This window comes from Rattus norvegicus, chromosome 19 (genome assembly GCF_036323735.1).
Source record: "Rattus norvegicus strain BN/NHsdMcwi chromosome 19, GRCr8, whole genome shotgun sequence".
NCBI lineage: Eukaryota > Metazoa > Chordata > Mammalia > Rodentia > Muridae > Rattus > Rattus norvegicus.
In genome coordinates this window covers 25,095,350-25,116,280 of record NC_086037.1, presented here as the reverse complement: position 1 = coordinate 25,116,280, position 20,931 = coordinate 25,095,350, and the positions used below count along the sequence as shown (strand labels likewise).

Below are 20,931 nucleotides of genomic sequence, written 5' to 3'. Positions count from 1 at the left end.
TTCTGTATCCATTCCTCTGTTGAAGGGTATCTGGGTTCTTTCCAGCTTCTGGCTAAATAAGGCTGCTATGAACATAGTGGAGCATGTGTCTTTGTTATATGTTGGGACATCTTTTGGGTATATGCCCAAGAGAGGTATAGCTGGATCCTCAGGTAGTTCAATGTCCAATTTTCTGAGGAATCTCCAGACTTATTTCCAGAATGGTTGTACGAGTCTGCAATCCCACCAACAATGGAGGAGTGTTCCTCTTTTTCTACATCCTGGCCAGCATTTGCTGTCACATGAGTTTTTGATCTTAGCCATTCTGACTGGTGTGAGGTGAAATCTAAGGGTTGTTTTGATTTGCATTTCCCTTGTGACTAATGATGTTGAGCATTTCTTTCGGTGTTTCTCAGCCATTCGGCATTCCTCAGCTGTGAATTCTTTGTTTAGCTCTGAGCCCCATTTTTTAAATAGTGTTATTTGTCTCCCTGAGGTCTAACTTCTTGAGTTCTTTGTATATTTTGGATATAAGCCCTCTATCTGTTGTAGGATTGGTAAAGATCTTTACCCAATCCGTTGGTTGTTGTTTGGACCACACCTTCTGCTGGCAGCTCATATCAAGGACATGGAAGAAGGAAGTTTGCTATATTAATTTGCCTACTTCTTCAGGATTCCTGCATGTACTGAAGAGCAGCTGAAATATCCAGCCTTATGGGGTCCAGGAGTTGCCCCATAAACCACACAAACTCTGACCTCACTTAGAGAGGGATGGTTTTTTGAATGCCCACCCTAAGACTGATCATCAGAGACGTAGCTGAGAATTTGTCAGGCTACGACCCTGGGCATTTTTCTATGTCAGTTTATAAAGCCTAAATCTGTGAGCTCATAGGCAGGTGCTGGAAGGGCTGTCTGGTTGTCAGCCCTGACTCAAGCCATTTTAGACAACAAAGGTTCATACTGACTTTTTATCTGTTTAAAGATTTATTTATTTATATATAAGTACACTGTAGCTGTCTGCAGACACACCAGAAGAGGGCATCAGGTCTCATTACAGATGGTTGTGAGCCACCATGTGGTTGCTGGGATTTGAACTCAGGACCTCTGGAAGAGAAGTCAGTGCTCTTAACCATGGAGTCATGTCTGCAGCCCTCATATGGACCTTTAATTTTATTGGTCCTACATGAAGCTTATAATTATGAAATTTAAGATTAAGAATATTAATAAAAAATAATGCTTATGCCAATATTACTCTGGGACTGGTATGCCAACTCCATTCAGGCTGTGTAAGGTCATCTCTTTTCCTCCTTTTTAATTTTATAATTTGTCATTTCAGGGTATGGTGAACTCTTTCAACAAACGCTTGTCCTTGTGGATGGTATTCTATACCAGTAATATGTACAATATGATATCATTGACAAAATGGTTTTTATTTTTGCTCTGATTGGTATTTTATTTCTCCTTTACAAATTCCACATAATAGAAAAAGGCTTTTTGATAACATTGTTAACTTTGCTGGAAATGATCATATAATCATTTGAAACAGCACAAATGTGCACATACAGGACTGAGGTTTCTGCAGCCTGTAAACACCTCTGTGGGTTTAACAAGGAAAAAAAGCAATTAACTGACAATTCAACTGTAACTCTTAGAAAAACACCGGTTTCCTTACCAAGCACGAGTGTCCTGTACAGGGACCTATCATCCCAGATGGCAATGAGTTCAAGCCTAGGGCAGCCAGGAGCAGCTCCCCACACCAGCTCAGAAGACCCTCCCCACCTAGCACTTCTTCCAAGTGCTCCTTAACCTCATCACAGGTGACAGCAGTCGCCCCAAGAGAGGACAGAGCAGCAGACACAGTGGTGGTGGTTCCCGAGTGTTGTGTGCGGCATTTCATATCCAGCGTCTCAGGAACGTGTCCATGCAAGCATGCGTACCATTCTTTAGACTGCTCCCCTCATTTCTTGAGTGAGGGGACCAGGCCTTCCTAATTCACTTTAGGTGCCTGGAATAACAAAGTATTTCACCAGAAGGGGTGTAAGCAGTGCTATCTGATAAGAATACGAAGAAGGAAAAAGCAGATATCTTAAAGAAAACGTGTGTTCTACTCACACTAAAATATCAGACCAATGCACAATATACTGCAAAACTGTAACACAATACGGCCAAACACAATGTTCAAATATTGAACTGTTCAAGCATGTGAAGATCATCTTCTGAAAGACAAACTGGGTTCTTATTTTGTAGCTACCTTTGTGTAACTTCAACTGCTGTCCCTCAACAAGGTCTGACACAGTCTTGGTACTTGTTAGGAAGTTAGATGAGACAATTTAAGCTCAACAGTCAACTCCCGGGATCTCCCAGCGCTCATTTTCAGCATTCGTCCGAGGACTGGGCATCATCTTCATCCCTCACTTCTCGGTATCTCCCTGAAGACTCCCCTTCTGGATTGTAGCTCTGCATTGTAATATTCAGTCTCTCAGCTAGTTTCTGTGCTGCGAGCTTTGCCCGCATCTTCTCATAATTCTGCTTCTGCTCTTTCTGCAGAGCCAGCGACTCTTCTATGGAGAGCAGCTGTGCAGGCAGGGGGTGGAGCAGAAGAAGGCGAGCTGCTGTGACATCATCAAGATGCTGCCTAGCCCTGTGTCTCTGCTCTTCTGAGGAAGCAGGAGACTGAGCCCTCTGACAATGACTTGTTGAGTCACTCTGTTGTGTGGGTAACACATTTGTCTTAAACTTATGAGGAGGGGGCACTGGGTTTCTAGCTCGCATTTCTAGCACTGTCATGTAATGAGGCTTCTTAGGAGTCTCACTCTGCAGTTCTGGAAAGTTCTCAGTGCTGGTGTTTTCTTCTGAGGGTTCAGTCTGGTCTGCAGTTGTGATCTTTTGCAATTTAGTGATAAACAGACTGTCGACGCTGCTGGAAACCTCTTCCGCTTGACTTGAAGGCTGGGGGAGATGTTCATTAACTTCAGATGGGGGAGCCTGGGCTGTGATGCGGACAGATGGGCTGGTACTCACTGTGCAGCCAGTCTCCAAAGTCTCTTCATTGCCTTTGTGAGTGAGCTGTTTGGTCCCTGTGTTTCTGAGGTTGTTTTAGATGATTCAATGTCTACTGACGAACATTCAGGAACTAATGATGAAGTATCAAGCATCAGGTCAGAATTCTGGGCCTTGTCTATGTCGGTGTCAACTCTTGTGGTTGCTTTATTCCTTAGCTTACAGTCAACACTAACAGGATGAAGTAGTTCAGTTCTCCCTCTGACCTCTTCACTTTCTGAAATGGCAGCTCTCAGTTTGGCAGTGGTGTCTGAGATCTTTTTACCTTTGTAGGGCAATTTGCAAATGAATATTTCTTTGCGCAAAAGTCTCTCCTGGCCCCTCAACCTCTCCCACAGCTCCGCCAAACTCTGCCGCCCCACGTCCTCGTCCTCAGGAACTGGGGGCTCGAAGCCTCTGGGCAGGGAGCACATTGTGCATGGGCTGAGGCTGGCCCCACAGGCAGGGTTCCCCAGCAAGGCCCATGGAGGTCGCAGGCTCCAGGGCAGCGGCAACTCTGGAGCACGTGCAGGAGTTGCCATTTTCCCGGAAGAGCCGACAAAATTGTTTAAATTTATAAGAAATATATGTTGGTCCATAATCAGTTTTAATTTTAGAAGGCGGTCCCATAACAGCAGAAGTTTCCAATAGATGCTGTATAACATGAGCAGTGCGTACTCCTGGCAATGGTGTAGCCCATACAAATTTTGAAACATTATCTATGCTTACATGTGTATGTGAAAGGCGACCAAACTCAGAAATATGGGTTCCATCCATCTGCCACGATGTATTAGGTTGCATTCTTCTGGGATTAATTTCAGATGGAATACATTTTATAAGTGAAGGCTCACAAATACGACAATTAGCAATAATTTGTTTGGCTTCAGAATAGGGAACCTTATATTTAATATGCAAATATCCTGTATTGGCATGATTATGACTGTTTTCTTCTGGGGTAGCAAATGCCACTAATTGATCTACCATATGATTGCCATGTGTTAAAGATGCTGGCAATCTTGAATGTGTGTAATATGTGTAATAAATATTCTAGAGTTTCAGAATAACAATAGTCCTTTAATATGTGAGAATAACATTTAATATAGGCTTAGATGTAGAAACAACAGCAGTTGCAATATTCTGTACTACTCCTACAACATAAACTGACTCGGCTATAATATTTTTACATCATGAGTAAAATCCGGCAATACATTAATTACTGCTAATACTTCATTTTGTTGTACTGACCCAAAAGAAGATTCTTGTCCCCAAAATTTATCTTTGGTCCAATAAGCCATCTGTCTTAGATCTTTGGTCTTGGAGCCATCTGTAAACACAGTAACGGCAGATGGTAATGGATCAACAGAAATTAGTGTATGTATCACATTTTTTTTTTGTTTTCTTAAGCAATCCCAGAATTTACTATGGGGAAAATGAAATTCAGTATTTCTAGTGTAAGAAATCATGGCTAATTGAAAAACTTCAGACGTCTGCATTAAATATTCCACTTTATTTTTGCTTAATGAGAAAACAAAATCAGCACAATCATATCCCCACAGTGTAACAGGTCTTTGTATGCCTTGCTGAATAATTAAAGAAATTTGTTCCTCATATGTTGTTAATGTTTTGTTAAAGTTAAATTTAATATATATCCATTCTAAAGGCAACTCATCTTGAGCTAAAGTGCCTATAGGATATTCAAGAGTATTTCAATGTATAATTTAATAACTCTATCTGGATCAATACGTGCCAAAAATGCATCTTTCCATTTTCAGAGAAGATATACTTACATGCCTTCATATAAGCATTAATATCCCCAGTCTCCTTTATAGGTAATTATGCTCTCCTATACTCTTCATTAGCATTTTCAAAAGCAAGCATTTGCAGCAGTTGTCCTCCAGCTTCCTCTCCTACCATCGTTCTTTCCAATGTTAATTTTAATATACATAAAAACTTAATATATGGTTCATAGAAAGTTACTGCCTTTTTCAACCAACCACTATCATCCTTTATAATAAGTTGGTTGGGCCACACCTTGAACCGATGATAGACATTGTCCCAGGATAGACATTCTTTATCAGCAGGTCTCAGGGTAGAACTGGATATGTGACCCTGTGCTATAGCACTGTCCAGAGTGGTAAATGCAGCTTCTGAAGAGGAATGCAGGCCTGGCCTCTAGACCTCCACCTTCCAGGCCTGTCTGGAGAGCCTGATGCCCTGGCAAAAGAGATTCCTTCTCTCCAGAGGAGCACTGCAGTCAAATGACATCTCAGTGATGAAAACTATCAGTCCCCAAAGGCATGCCACTGAGCAGAGATAGCCTCAGTCATGCACCTCTGCCCATCCCCAGTCCCTCGTTTCAATAACTCAACCCTTTCATGAACTAGATGGCAATACTTGAGGCAGGATGATCAGTAGTTTACTGGCCAATCTGGGCTCTATGAGACGCTCTCCCTGAAATCAGAGCCAGCAGGAAATTCAGTATGAAAGCTCTTTGTAGACAAGCTCAACAACCCGGTTCAGAGCCTGGGACCCCATGCGGTAGGATAAAGTGACTCCCATGCTTTCTGCTCTACCTTCAACACTCATGCTTTGGAATGCACACCCCTACAATGAGATCAATACACATGGAATAAAAATTAAACATAAAAATTAATGAAGACAATGCAGACAATGTTTTAAAGGATCCTGGGAGTCCTCACTCTGCACTTCCCTTTCCTTTGCCTTGGGAACATCACCTGCACCAGAGGCTGAGACTTCCTGCAAGAGAGAGAGGAGAGATGCACTGTTCATTCCGCTGGAGCTGTGCAAAGACCAGAGCCACCTGTCTTTTCCTGATAGTGGGAGCTGGGCCCAAGTGTGGGCTGCTCCTACTAGAGGAACCACAAGAAGAGGACCACCTTCCTCAAACCTTCCTGGAAGTCAGAGTACGGGCTATGGACTTCCCTCAATCCTCAGAGGACTCTCTTTCAGCGATGGCTCAGAGCCTCTTAGGACAGAGAGGGACCAGAGCTTCTCCCCAAAGCAAGATCCCTGTCTTATCTGAGAGGTATGAGGGCTTAGGAATGGGACAGAAGATGTGACAAGGTTACATGTAGCACAGGGGCTAGGTTAATAAAGAAGTCAAAGAGGAAAGAAACCTGGAAGATTCCTCATCTGTTCTTTTTTGCTCTATTCGTAGGGATGAGGTGGCAGTGTGGGGTAGAGGACTAGGACACAGCACAGCCTTCTCTGCTCATGGTTAGCTTTCTAGGCTGCCTGGTCACTGTGACCAGCATCTTTTCAACTGTGCCACTCTACTACCAAGGCTGACACAACTGGTGGACCATGTAGCAATAGGACTGTACTGACTTAGCGACATTTGGAATCACACAATGATCATGTGTCACAGATGGGTTTCTTTTTTTAGAAAAGGATTAAAACAAAAACTATTTATTTTGTCCATATGAGTGAGTACACTGTCCCTGTTTTCAGACACAACAGTAGAGGGTAGTAGATGAGATTAGAAATGGTTATAAGACACAGTGTGGTTGCTGGGGATTGAACTCAGATCCTCTGGAAGAGCAGTCAGTGGTCTTAACCACTCAGCCATCCCTCCAGCCCCAGTATATTGTATTTTCAATATTGTTTGTTTTATTTCTTTTCTCACCTATGTCTGTATGGTGTTTCTGTGAGTACAGGTACTGATGTGCCTGTGTAAAGGTCAGGGACAACCTGAGCACAGGTCCTCACCTTCTACCTCTCGTCCATGGCTGTGTATGCTAGGCTAGCCCTTCCCCTAATCCTAGAGACTGTCCACTTTAGGCTCCTATCTCCCTGTGGGAAGGGCTGGATGACAGACTCTACTGCATCCAGGTTCATGTGGCTTCTAGGGACCTAAACTGTTGTTGGGTTTGTTCAGATGAAAATAAACACCATTTCACAGCCCTGGCTGGGCAAGGCAGCGCACGGGTCTTTGCTGCTCTTGCAGAAGACTTGAGTTCAGTCTCCAGCACCAGGGTCAGGTGGCTCACAACCACCTGAGACTCCAGGTCCAGGGACTTCCAAGCTCTTCTGGATCAACCTACATGGCAAAAGCAGGGCTGGGAGCTGGAGGCTTCTGGTGTTGGCTTCTCCCTGCAGTAGGGGGCAAATCATGGGCATGTGAGGTAACATGGAACCCTGTAATTCTATAAAGTGCAGAAGCTCCTGATGTCCCTCATGGTGCCCCAGAGCCTGCTCACCACACATGGAGGCTTCAGTAACATGGCCCTGTCCTGACCTGTGTGCACTCTGCATCCTCACTCTCTACCTCCTGCTTTTCGGCATTGGAAGTCTCAGGTGTAGGAGGCGCCTACCGTAGGCCTCTTCTGTCAGCATTTCAGCATTTTACATTTTATGTAGTTTGTGGTGTTCCTGTGCCATGATATGCACATGGAGAGCAGAGGACACAATGTGGACTCAGTTCTCTGCTTTCATCCATGATCAAACTGAGGCCATGAGGCTGGGTGGCAGAGCCTTTACCTGCTGATCTGTACCCACTTGACCTTCACCAGGCATCCTTTGCTGTACACAGATATATCAGCCTGTGACCCTCATCCTCCAGACTCTTATGAAGCAAACCCCATAGGTGTGGAGCTCTCATGTTAGCCAGGGCTAAAGGGGAAGGCAGCAAGCCCTTCAGGAACTCTAGAAAAATGTCTATACTGGGACTAAACTCGTGCTGTCATGTAGGGCTACATTTTTCCTTTAAAACAGAAGGATGTGTGGTGGTGGTGGCACAGGCCTTTGATCCTAACACTTGGGAGGCAGAGGCAGACAGATCTCTGTGAATTCTAGGCCAGCTCCCTCTACAGAGCTAGTTCCAGGTCAGCTACACAAAAAACCCCTGTTTCCAAGAGTAAAACAAAGAAAGAGAAAGAAGGAAAGAAAGAAAGAAAGAAAGAAAGAAAGAAAGAAAGAAAGAATGAATTTATATTTTGTATACAATGAGATGCCTGCCTGTCTATGCCTGAACCATCATGGTAACTATGACTCTTGTCACATCTTCATTAATTCAAATACTGAAGGCTAAATGGGTAAATCTTAATGACAATACAATGAGGGGGTGTGCTGAAGAGAATGTTGGTTTAGTGGCTAAGAGCAGAAGACCAGGGTTCAGTTCCCAGTGCCCACATGGTGGCTCCTATTAGGCTGTAATTGCAGTTCTAGGGAATCAGTCTGGACTTCACGGGCACCACACATACCACATTGTGCACAAGCATTTATTAGGTGAAACACTCAGGCCCATAAATGTAAGTAAATAAAATATATGCTTAACAGACACTGTGATTCAGGAAGTTCTTAGTGACTTTGGTTATCATTTCTCTCTCCTGGAGACCTGTCTTCCTCATGGCTCAGCCTCCCTGGCTTCTAGGACATTCCCTAGCTCTGTGGAGCATGAAGTACTCAACACCATAAGCCAAGCATTGCAAAGCCATCTGCACCTTCACTGCTACACCTTCTCCATGGCTGTGTCTAAAGGGAGAGACTTGGAATCCCACAGATGCAAGGCCAAACCTGTTAGGGCTATGTGAGCCCAGCCACCCAATAGTCAGATCTATTCCTGCCCTTGGCTATGGCATGAGGCTCTTAAGACAAATTAATCTGAAGGATCTCAACAGCTATGCTGTTAGACCTCTCATTGCTCTGCCCGACCTCCAAGCTCCATTTTACTGGCTCAAATTCACACCCGAACTCCTCTCCTGCCTCAGCCACCATCAGCTCTTCTACTCCTCTCCACCTGTGCTCTGAATAATCCACACTAAAGTGGACGTTAACCTCTTGTGGACCTCCAGACGTATGCTTGTGATTAATCTTCATTGGCTGTTTTGTATGGGTAGGCGGGTTCTTCTAGTCTCATGCAGAACACTGCTCACACATTTTGGATCTTACAACACCCTCTTGATTGAGAATCCTGACTAATGACTGACTGAGCCTTCCATGCCTGAAGTCACCCTCTGTCTCCCAGTCCAAGATGAGAATCCCCACCCTAACCCCATGGTGTCCAGTTTCGTCTCAGAAGCTAGACTCTGCACTGCCCTTTACCTTTTGGTTCTCTGCCTCTAATTCTGTTAAATAGTTCCTCTCTTCTTTAAAACAAATTCATTTTGTTGTTTATTTTTTGAGACAGGGTTTCTCTGTTTGGCCCTGGCTATTCTGACAGGCTCTCTGTAGATCAGACTTGTCAGGAAGCCAGATATCTGCCTGCCTCAGCCTCTTAAGCACTGGGATTACTGGATTGTGCCAGCATGTTTAATTAAAAATTAATTAGTGGCAGTGCATGTTGGCACATGCCTTTAATTCCATCCGTTGGGAGGTAGAGGCATTGTGAGTTCCAGGACAGCCAGGGCTATAAATTAACACCTTGTCTCAAAGAAAACAAGCCAAAAATGAAACAAAAATGTTGCAATATGGTCTTAGGTATGTAACTGAGTCTGTTCTTGAACTCTGAATCCTCCCACTTTCACTCAGGTGCTAATCAGCAGGCTTCTGTCTTGACTTTCACTGCGCACTCAGGGCTGCCAGGACTGTTACCTCTCCCAGTGTAACTCCTGACTCTCTCATCAGCATCATCACAAAACTCCTGCTAAGAATTAAGGAAACCGGAATTCTAAGGAACAGTCAGAGCTCCAGTATTTCCAAAGCTCACTCTAATACAGATGGATCCTATGCTGCAGTAAAATGGTCACAGCTGGAGGTCTTAATTCCAGGACTTGGGACAGAGGGGTCGGAGGATCCTGAATTCAAGGTTATTTTTCTGTTACATTGTTGCTCAAAGCGAGTTGGGCTGCTACAAGATACCCTGTCTCAAAACTATACCAAACACACCTAAAATGAAACAGAGGAGTTTGAGTGGGTACAGATGGGAAAGCTCGGCACTTTATGGCTAAGCCACCTGCTGCCAGCACCAAAGTCCATGCACAGCCCCAATTCTGAGCTGTGTCTGGGACCCCACTTAGGAGCACGCACCAAAGTAGCTCAGATTCAGGGCTTTTGGTCTAAGAGGAATTCAGGCAGTCACTCTTTGGATGCCAGTTCTCCAGCTCAACTGCCTGTCAGCCCAGGATCTGGTCTTAGTCATGGCTTGGCATCCCTAAATTCCTCCCAGCTGTGCTCTGAACTCACCCTGTGCCCCGTTCTGATGAATCTGCCATTCTCCATGGGAGTAGCCTCAAGAAGTCCCTCACATCTGAAGCACCACTCTGAGTGCAGTAAATACTGCAGGGGAGGGGCGTGGCCAGCAGAGCACCCACCCCTTTCAGCTGTAGAACATTTAGCTCTAGAGTGAGCACTGCTGTGCATTGTGGAACTTAAGCATATCCCAGGCTTGGCCTGGGAAGAGCCGTTGACACCCACACTTTCTGGGGTGACATTGTCTCCTGAGGATAGAGTCAGGTCAGGAGCAGCAACTGATGTTCACGAGAGACAAACTTTCTTCACCACTTGCCCATGCTGGCCCTAGGATCTGGGCTTTTTGGGTGACATGAGTGCTGAGCCCCCCCAGGTAGATGGGTTTTCAGGGGTAGGTGGTTATTGTCACCAAAGGTATCCACAAGGATAAGTCATACTGTACTAATTCCCATATTAGATCCCTTCTCACGGGTCACAGAGGTCGTGCTGGGTCCTAAATGTGGACCCAGGTTCCTGCGCACTTTTGAGGAGACTGGTCAGGGCGCAGGCTTCAGGACATTTTGTTTGAATTATTTTGGGGGATTTTATTTTTACTGTTGGGGACAAACCTAGGGCTGCCATGTGCTGGGAATAGGCTTTGCCACAGCTGTAGATCATCCCTAATTATAAACTCCTAAATTCTCCCAATCCTGGAACTTTCTAGGTCCCTTACATGATGCAACCTTTGGGGGATTCCTCACATAGAATCATGGGGTGGATTGCATCCCAAAGAGAGACAGTGGGAAATGTTCCCCAGTGTCTGCCTGTGGCTGTGGTAATGAGAGTGCTGACCAGTGGATGGCAGGGCCCAGGTGAAACCCTTTTGTTTTCTACTTGAGTGGAATCTTCACCATGCCTTTTTTTTTTTTCTTGAAACACAGGTTGCCCTGGAACTTACAGTCTTCCATCACCCTGACTCAGTTTCCAATGACCGGGATCACTGGCTTAAATTACTATGCCCATCTTTCTTTTTTTGTATTTATAAATCTTCTAAAAGCCAGAAGGATCTAGAATTTAAAATTTTGCGGTCCAAAGCATTTCCAACAGGGGATTCTTGACCTAGGAGTATCCAGACCAGTTTTTTTTTTTTGGTTCTTTTTTTTTTTTTTTCGGAGCTGGGGACCAAACCCAGGGCCTTGCGCTTCCTAGGCAAGTGCTCTACCACTGAGCTAAATCCCCAACCTCCCCAACCCCTCCAGACCAGTTTTTATTGTGTGGGTACTTCATTCCCATAACAGCTTATGTTTGACAAAGAGTTCCAAGGTGTGATGTCACTGGGCATCAGGCGGTGTCCCAAATAGCAGCACTGACTCAGGTTGTAATTTAGGCTGGAGAAACTTACTAGGACCCTGGTAATCCTAGCACCCTGGGGCCTCACATGTCCTTAGTCTGATCTAGTGATGAATCAACTGCTCTTGAGGGTGGATTGGAATTCTAGTCACTGTGAGGCAGGAGCATTAGGACCCTACGGCCACTCTGGGCTCCATAGGAAGACCCTGTTTCAATAGTAAAAGGAGTCACCTGCGAGTTCTTACTGTCTTCCCTGAGGCCTTCCTGCTGGAGTTAGAATAGCTGTCTCACCAAGTTGAAGTAGAGGGCAGAGTGTTGGTGCCTTCTATAATGAGGACTAGTGACAGATAGTCTATGGAAATTCTAGAAAGATCTACAAGTATTTATGTCATGTGCATGGGAATTGCTGGCTTCCCTGTGTCCTTTGCCTTTTTATTTGCAGTCCATGGGGCACCTGGGAATGTCCCAAATCCAGGCTGCAGACAGGGCTTGTCCCATGATTCTCACTTGCACCCAGTGCCTGCCTGATTGTCATAAGTCTGACAGAGCCACTGTATGCTCTCCTGACACCTGCAGAGAGCTCTATATGGGACCCTACCATCCCCACAGTGCCCATCAGTGTCTACAATGTCCCTATATGGCACTGAGATTATCTAAGCTGCTTCCGGCCTATGTGCTGCATCAGAATCTGACCATTCCTAATTTCCTCCTCTCACACCCACACTAGAAGCCCTGTACCCACACTAGCCCCAGCTGGCCTGTTGCCTACTGACATCTCATGGACTCTGCCCCAATCCCCTGCCCTGCCCTGCCCTGACCTGCCCTGCCCTGCCCCAATGCCCTGCCCTGCCCAGCCCTGCCCTGCCCTCACTCAGCTGACATTGTGGACATCTCAAGACAGTCACTGGACAATGGCTGACACTCTTGTCTGAAGACTGGAAATGTTTCTCGATCTTGGAGAGGAAAGAAGGACCCTCCAACTACACTGAACTCTAAGGAAGTTTATTCAGGTGAGGGATGACAGGGACTGTTTTGTCTCATGTCACACATGTCAGTAGAAAATATCCTAGGTATTGGATGGCGCTGTTAGCATTAACAGAACAAAGCACATAGTGTTGGGAAGATTAATAAATTATGAGTCGGATTAGAAAACCCCAAGCCTCTTCCAGGTCCTAAGAGGGCAAAAAATACCACCAAACACAGCATTAATGTGATAGGTTGGTTAAATCTAGTTACTAGATTCTAGTGTGATACCTATGACTTTTTGTGTCATGCTCAGCTTATAATGACTAGAGGACCTAAGCTTGAGAGTCACCAATGCCTCTCCCTTGCTTCTCTAGCTGCTGAGCATTGAAAAGCCCTAATGAGACAGCATCTGTTTGCAGACATACTGAATAAGTCTTCTGCACTTTATCTCTCTGAGTCACCTCCACTCTCAGTAAGTCAGTTTAATTCCATAAATTGTAAATGAGTCACGTGGAAAATATACTTTCTCAATACAATCACAGATTTCCATGTAAAAGGTGAAACATGAACTATCCCACCTAAGCTCTGGGCTTGCACAGACGTGCTCTGAAAAGAAACATGTGTTCCCAGCTGCAGTCTGCATTCAATATGGATGCTCTTGAGGTCCTCCCTGACCTGCATAGATTAAGATAATTATCTTGCTTTCTATCAAAAGAATTCATTATGCCAAGTTGGCCTGTTGAAGGAGGCTAGTCTCTTCAGTATTTTATCAGATGTGCTTAATGTATATAATCATCGATAGTAAGTGAAAGATCTGTTTGGAATTGAAACTGAGTGATGCTGGAGGATGATCCTAAATGCACAATGAGCAGTGGAGGCACCAGAGCCCGGTGTGGATGCCTAGCAGGCTACCACATTGAGCAGGCACCGCTCAACCACCTGTACATACACATCTCCTGAGATCTCTCTACTTAATGGGAGATGATGGCGTCCATCTAGTATAGCACATGCCCTGGAAGGACAAAAGCTACCTACAGGAGCTGTGGTGATGGCTCACAGGTTAGAGCATCTGCTGTTCTCTCAGAAGAACCACATGGTCCCTAACAATCACCTATAACGGGGAATGCTATTCCCTCTTTTGGATCATGAGGGAAATGCACTGAGGAGTGCATACATACATCCATACATTTGAAAAAAATCCATTGAGTTAAATGATAAAAATAAATATAATCAGCAACAATAAAAAACACAGCATATGAATGATCAAGTGAAACAGCACCTATAAAAACCTATTTCCCAAAATGCCGTTGATGGTCATTATCTTTGTGGTTTAATACTAATGCTGTATTGTAAGAAAAACTGAGGCACATGGTTCTCCATTAGGATTATTCTATATTCCTTTGTGAGAGTTGTCATTTTTTCTGCAGCTCTACAGGCATGAGTGTGTGTTACTCAATATCTGGTGCACACAGTCAATAAGGAATGTGTGTTGTAGACTGATATAGACTAGGATGAGCAGAACACATGACAGCATGGATACAGTATGTCAGTGATTACATCATAAAGTGTGTGTCCATAAAAAAAGTCACATTATCCACACAAAAGACACTATCACCATGTGTACCCCTTGGTGGCTTTGAATTCCCTATTTACCCATGCTGCCTGGACCATGCAAAGATCCATACCCAGCTGTCAGTTCTAAGTCTACAGGAGTGGAAAGGACCCTTAAATAAGAAGGTCTAAAGAGTCAAGAGTTACAAATCAATTTTTATTCATAAGGAATACAATTTACAAAAAACAGGCATAAAATGAACAACTAAAATGGTATAAAAATGAAAAACAGTAACAAGAATATATAACTATGAAATAACAAAAAGAAAACTTCAATGAAAATCATAACCAAAAACATTTCTTAACAGCATTTTCTTAATGAACATTTAGAAACACAGTTGTAGTGCTGTTTTTCCTCTAGGACAAGACATCAAGCAGTCCCCTCAGATGTCTCTCAAATGGTGTTGTCGGTATGAGAAAGGAGAAAGACCTCAACCAGACAGGCTGGCATACGGATACATAAATGTAGGGTCTCTAAACATTGAGGAAATTATCTGAGAAGAAGAATATTCACCCAAAAAAAGTATTTGACTGTGAGGATTATCGTCACAGGGAACTCCTGAGAGAGAAACTCATTCCTCAGGGGGCTGTCTTCCTGGGATCCATCCTATGCCATGTCTCCTGCAGTTCCTGAGACCTGGGAGGAGAAGGCAGCTATTAAGACACGGATTTGGTGGGGACACCCATACCAGCTGTCAAGTTGCTGCCTTCTGTCCCCTCAGCTGCATTGGACAGACAGCACTGATCTTTTCACTGAAATCATTGCTGATATCTATGCAGGCTGGGGAACATCACCAGCAACCCTCACAGTACTGTGGGAGAACAAGCTGCTCCTCAGACTCTACCAGTGCAAACCAAGAATGGGGAAATGGGGAGAGACCTAATTGGGGTGCAGGAAGAAAGGAGAAGGCCACATGATACCCAGAGCAAAGCCAATGACCAGGACTCATTTGCCATTTGCACTTGGTTCTTATCCCTACAAGGTGCTTCCAACCATCACATGACCCCTGCATGACCTTTGTCACACGACCAAGAACTCGTTCAAAACTCTTCATAGCATCCAATCTGTGATAGGGAGATGCAGTCATGTGATATGTTATTCCTCTGTCACCATTTCTGGACTGCAGTTTCAAAAAGGGCAGAGAAGTATAATTGCCCATAATTCAGTTTCTGAAGAGTGGTTAACATCCCAGAATACTTGTGCATAGACAGAGCAATGAATAACTCTATCACATGAGGTGGGTGACTGACTGGGTGTGGGGAGATTAGAAAGGTGATAGGGGAAACAAAGTTGTATCCAATAGGCAAATGGTATCAGACATTGTTAATCTGACTCAGCTGCTTGTTCCTACCACATTTTGCTGGGTCTGGAGGTTGCTGGTATTCTCCTGTTCGTCTTCATTATTCGGGTTCAACTCAAACAAATATCGCTGTAACTCCTTGCTCTCCTGCTTCAATGTGACCAACTTCTTCTTCATACATGCCTGGTCCATCAGGAGCCGGCTGTGCAGGTTGCTGGAAACACACTCTGCATAGTAAGATCCTGAAGCTTCTTCCTCCCATTCCAACTGCCAAATCCCACAAACTCCACCAGGACCCAGATACCCATAAAGACTTCATAGAATACATCTCCATACATGTATGGCTGCTGCACAAACAGCAAACGGCCAATCCAGGGAAAAATAAATTGTTTCTGTGACCCAAGCACTAATAAGAGTCCATGTCTGTCCAAAAGAACAAGGGATCTACAACTACCCATGAGAGCCCAATGCATCGGGGCAACATCAATTAGTAGGCGGCAAATAACCACAAGAGGACAGTAGAACCAAGGGAGGTCATGCTAACCATGTAGTCCACACATTGAGCTTTGTTAAACCTGGTATGACCCCAGAGCCGCAGGTTGGCCTAATAACACTCTGATGCCTGAATCAGTGTAGTTCTATCCAGAGCCTTCTAAAGATGCATAGACACTGTGGTGATAACTGACAGTCTCTTATGGAACTGAAACTGAGTCCAAAAGACCCACGGCACAGTGATATTTAAACAGCAGAAGAGATGGACCCAGAGCTGCAGACCCTCCAGTCCAGAACAAAGAGAGGCAGACATGGCCATTCCACAAGTGATGGGCCCTTCTGACCAGTACTTACTGATAGAAGTTAATCTCCTTCTTGAGCTTCTGAAATTTCTCACGATGTTCAATGTTCTTTGTGTCTAAGTTGTGCAGTAATGACATGACCTCTTTCTCCTTTATCTTCAAGTTTTCATAAAATGGATTTGGCCTGAAGTAGGGGCTGGCCCCAGGAAGATAGAACACAATGAACATCGAGGTTTAGGATTATATGAACTCAGGCTGTGCCCTGTACTACCCCAGCCCTGTAAGGACACTTTCTGAATTCTACATATTTGGATCTTCTTCAGCTTCAGAAACTTGGAATTGTGTGCCCAGGACAACAGAAGCTAAGCACCCAGATAAAGGGTTCCCTGGCTCACTTTTTTCAATCAGGAGGGCTGGATCTGCATTCAAACCTGTTATGCTGTCCAGAGCCTAGTCCCCAGAGCTTACTCAACCACACACACACACACACACACACACACACACACACACAGACACACACACACACACATCCAGAAACCTCTGATTTCATTTTTCCTGTTGTGACAAGTGGAATGCTACAAGCCGAATAACTAATATTCTAGAGGCAGACAGTACACATAATTCTGGAGATGAGACCAGATATTGCCACAAACTTATAATCTGCCCAAGGCATACAAATGTATAGACAAATGTGACCACACAGGCAAAGAACTGTACTGTTGAAAGTGGGGCTTCCAAAATAAAGCACTTACACCTCCATGAAACTATTATACAGGTAAATCCTGAGGTCAAAAAACAGACCCCTAAATTCCAAGTGTGCAGGGACATAGAAACATCTAAAAGTTGTGCATATGCATGCAGACCTGTGCACACACAGACACACAAACTGGGACACACCCACAAGAAAAGAAAAGTAAACAGACTCAGAGAATGTGAAAGAGAGACAAATATGGAAAGAGCACAATGAGAAACAGTAGAAATGCATGCACCATTACTGTCTCAGAGTGTAAGGCACAGAGACAAGAAGGAGCAGGCCAGAGCCTCAGGCCTTCTAGTTAAGCATTGATATGAACAACCTGGGACCTGTCACCTAAGGCTGCTGCCAGGAGATGATAGCGTTCAGTCACCTTCCTAGCAAGTACAAACACTCTCCACAAACTCACAGCACCTAGAACCTTGCAAAACTACCACCTGTCAAGGGCTTTCCAATTGTACACTGGGAACTCATGCTCCAGTGACTTTATCCCTGAAATCTTCACTCAGATTGCAAGTTCAGATTTTCAACAGGCAGAATCAGAGAGTCCATTTTCAATCTCACTCCTCAGTAAGGGTCAGGTTCTGAATCTCCTCTCTATGGGAGATGAGGTTTAGAACAAGGTCGTTTGTTTGGAGCAATGCATACCTCTTGCTCATGGATCCACCTGTCACATAAAGGAGGCGATCTGTCAGCTCATTTCTCTCCTTGGTAGTTAGCTCCAGTTCTCTATTCAGCCTCTCCTCTTCCTCGTTGGCCTGCACCTTGTTTAGGACATTTTCAGGGGATGATGTCTGTCTGCAGGCCGCTGTAGGTAGAAGAACACAAGTGAACCCGCATGGGGTGAATGCATAGAGCATACACAGACCACAGTGAGGTCCAAACAGGAGAACATGCTTGGAAGCCAGTGTCACTGCAAGGAGTTTGGTCTATGTGTAAGAGGCATCCTAAGTGGATCACAGTTCCCCCACTACTATATAGAGACCAAGAGATGTAAGCAGCCAGGTGTTCCCTATGCCCGCCCACACAGGCTTACAAGTACCAGAGAGATGCCTTCTCCAGGATTATTATCAGGTACGCAGGCTACAACCTGGTTTCAGGACCCTCACCCCTCTGGTTTCAGAAGTCAGATCATCAATTCAGCATCCACAATGAATTGATTGATCAGGGATACTCAGATATCCTACACTGTTACTCTAGTCCAATAACTTTGCATTAAAAAGTCATGTAGGGGGAGGACATGGTCAACAGATTTATTAATTCCCCCTACTGAAATGACAAATGCCCCAGAAGTGCCAATAGGTTACAGGCTCTTTCTCTACCTGCTCCATATAGTTTGGCTACTGTAGAAAAATATCTGCCACACAGAACCTCTAATATATGAAGGTAAGATTGGCCCCGTCAGCCAGAGGTAGTCAAAGGAGTTCTAAGAATATACGGTCATGCCAGGAGCACAGTTCTCTCCCTCTTACTACTGTCAGATAGTCACTGAATTTAAAGAAGCAATGAAAGTGAAGTACATTGATGCCCTGTTTAATTCAGAAAAGTTATACCCTCCATGCCTCCTGATGGTGTTATTATATCAATTTAACATACCGAATGCACTGTAAAAGTAAAGACTAGAAGTTCACCCAATAATAGCATAGGCATTGCCATATCCTCCATGTGGTTATGGAGAAACTAATGATGTGAAAACCTTGACTTTCAGGAATTGTGATAATCATGGAATTCAATATCTGTGGAGATGTTCCAGTGGTTGTGGCCCATTGCTATAAAGGCCAGCTGAAGGCCCCCACACTCACCCCTGAGAGGAAGCTCAACATACACTGCCCAGAACTTACTCCACATTCCCCATGTCCTGTGTCCATCATTACCTTTAGGTTTCGTTTGCTTCACTCTAGACTCTTCTCTATCAACATCAACTCTCCCAAAGCGCCTACAAAGACGGGCATACATGCCTGTGGATATATCCTTTGGACAATAAGAGAAAAAGTAGGGAATTGGTTGTCACAACGATACTGGTGACATCACAGGGATTCCAAGGTCTCTCTAGGAGACAATAGAATGTCCACGAAGGGACGGCTGATGTCATGGATAACAGACTGTGCCTCCCTGCTAATGTTCTCCCTGTACTGAGCAAAAGCTGATGTGCCCTTTTCAGGAGACTTCCCTGTGGCATAGCCACTGAGCACCACATGATTCCAAAGCTAAATTTGGGTCTAGGCTTGATTGGAAAAACCTAAGTCATTGCTATGTATCTAAATGAGTGCTTCCTCCCCAATCCCTGCACAGAAATGTTTCATCCTACCTCAAATTCTCCTCAGTCAGCAATATTACCCATTAAAGATTACTGAGAAATCACACCAGTTACTATAAGTAGCCAAAGAGGTCTCCTGTCTCATCATGTGCAGGTGCATGAAATCACACCCAGAAATAGCCTGTAGGGTAGGTTGCATTGTGGGTGTGTGTTATAGGTACAACCTGAAGCTTTGTGCTTAACATTTAACAGTTGCCACCGGATTCCTTAGGAGAAAGAATTGCGTTCATTATGGTCCTGGCAACAATGTGGTGATCTGTTAGCAGAGGAAACTGAAATATTGGATCCACCAGTGAATGCACCCTCAGGCTGAGTGTGGGGCTCTCCTCTCTGCACCTAAGTTACCAAAGCAGGATTGTTTACAGGCCTCTCTAAGCTATAACGTATGATTTCATCTGAAAAATAAAATAGTCAGCAGATGTGTGTGTGTGTGGGGGGGTGCAGCCAAAGGAGTAGGACAAGCCTAGAGACATAACTCAGTGGACAGAGTAAGAAACAAGCATCTTCACTCCTGTTTCATGGATCACCCCACAAAACACAAACGCATGTATCCTACTTAAAAAAAAAAACAAGTTATTTTATTGAATGCATACACTAATACTGTTTACAGTATTGGTAGCAAAGCTCAGATTTGGGGGGCAGATCCATGACTTGAACTATCTTCCTGACAACATATAAAACAATAAATAAATAAATAAGAAAAAACAGAAAAATAAAAAAAAAACACAAACAGCACAAGCCTTTCATGTGAAGTTACAGAAGAGTGATCCAGTGGTCACTTCTGACCAGGCCATTTTAGCTATGACAGTGCATAGTGACCCTTAATTTGATGGGTCCTATATAAAGCTTTGTGCAATATTGTCATTTTAACCAACCTCATCCAGAACATACATAACAACACAGGATATGATCACAATGTCCTTGCTGTGTATCAAGTTCTTTTTCTATGTCCTTGATTGTCAGGCATATTACAGCAACAATCTGAGATGGCTGGTAGACTTGGAAGAAAGTGGATATGAAAGATCCCCGTTTGATATCAGTACAGCCATTTCTTACAAATGAGAATCTTTTAAGCTGGCCCTCGCTTAGCCCCTACACATTAGACAATAGAACAGAAAGTACAGAAAGCACATTCCCACCCATTCTCTAGGAAGCTGCCTGACCATAAGAACAGAGGGTATAGAAAATATTTACTGCAGGGCAATTACAAGACAGGAAACATCTCTGGGAAGCTGACTGACCACTATAGAAGTGAGATGTCCTTGGTACTGAATGCAGCTGTGCTATAGGCTGACATAGCTATAGCCTTGTCCTGGGAACTCCAGATGAGAAACACCTGCCAAGACAGATATCCTTGGTCCTTGTCCTGGGAACCCCAGGATAAGAAAACATATATCAAGTCAGACGTCCTTCATACTGAAATAGCTGCATTGATGTGGTTAAGACCTTATCCCAGGAATTCCAGGATGAGAAACATCTGCCTAGTTATCCTTGGCACCGAAATACCTGAGGTAATGAAATTGTGTAATCTTAACTGACTATTTAAGCTGTACATTTCTGTTGTTCGAGGCTCCTCACATCCCTCCTGCGTGAGGACCATGTCGAGCCCCAGTGCATTGGTATCCCAAAGTAAACCTCTTGTTTTTACATCAAGACTGAGTCCTGTGTGTTCATGGGGTGGTGATTGTCCTC

The 20,931-nt window shown here is 44.3% G+C and overlaps 1 protein-coding gene and 1 pseudogene across 1 annotated transcript; both read right to left on the bottom strand.

Moving 5' to 3' along the window:
• Positions 1-2,332: 2,332 nt before the first annotated feature.
• Positions 2,333-3,134, bottom strand: LOC134483465 (DNA-directed RNA polymerase II subunit GRINL1A-like; annotated as a pseudogene).
• Positions 3,135-14,266: 11,132 nt separating this feature from the next.
• On the bottom strand, positions 14,267-16,378 carry LOC134483464 (disks large homolog 5-like). Its single transcript, XM_063278725.1, has 2 exons — positions 16,221-16,378; positions 14,267-15,588 (listed from the first exon to the last, which is right to left on the bottom strand). Exons 1-2 carry the CDS (start codon positions 16,304-16,306, stop codon positions 15,408-15,410), a joined length of 267 nt encoding a protein of 88 aa, XP_063134795.1. The 5' UTR covers positions 16,307-16,378; the 3' UTR covers positions 14,267-15,407.
• Positions 16,379-20,931: the final 4,553 nt, after the last annotated feature.

Bases quoted from the DNA above. Each gene is read 5' to 3' on its own strand.
- LOC134483464 (XM_063278725.1), bottom strand. From the start codon at position 16,306: ATGTCATTACTGCACAACTTAGACACAAAGAACATTGAACATCGTGAG. The intron at 15,589-16,220 runs GTAAGTACTGGT...GTGTGTTTCCAG, and splicing joins AAGGAGATTAACTTCTATCA to CAACCTGCACAGCCGGCTCC.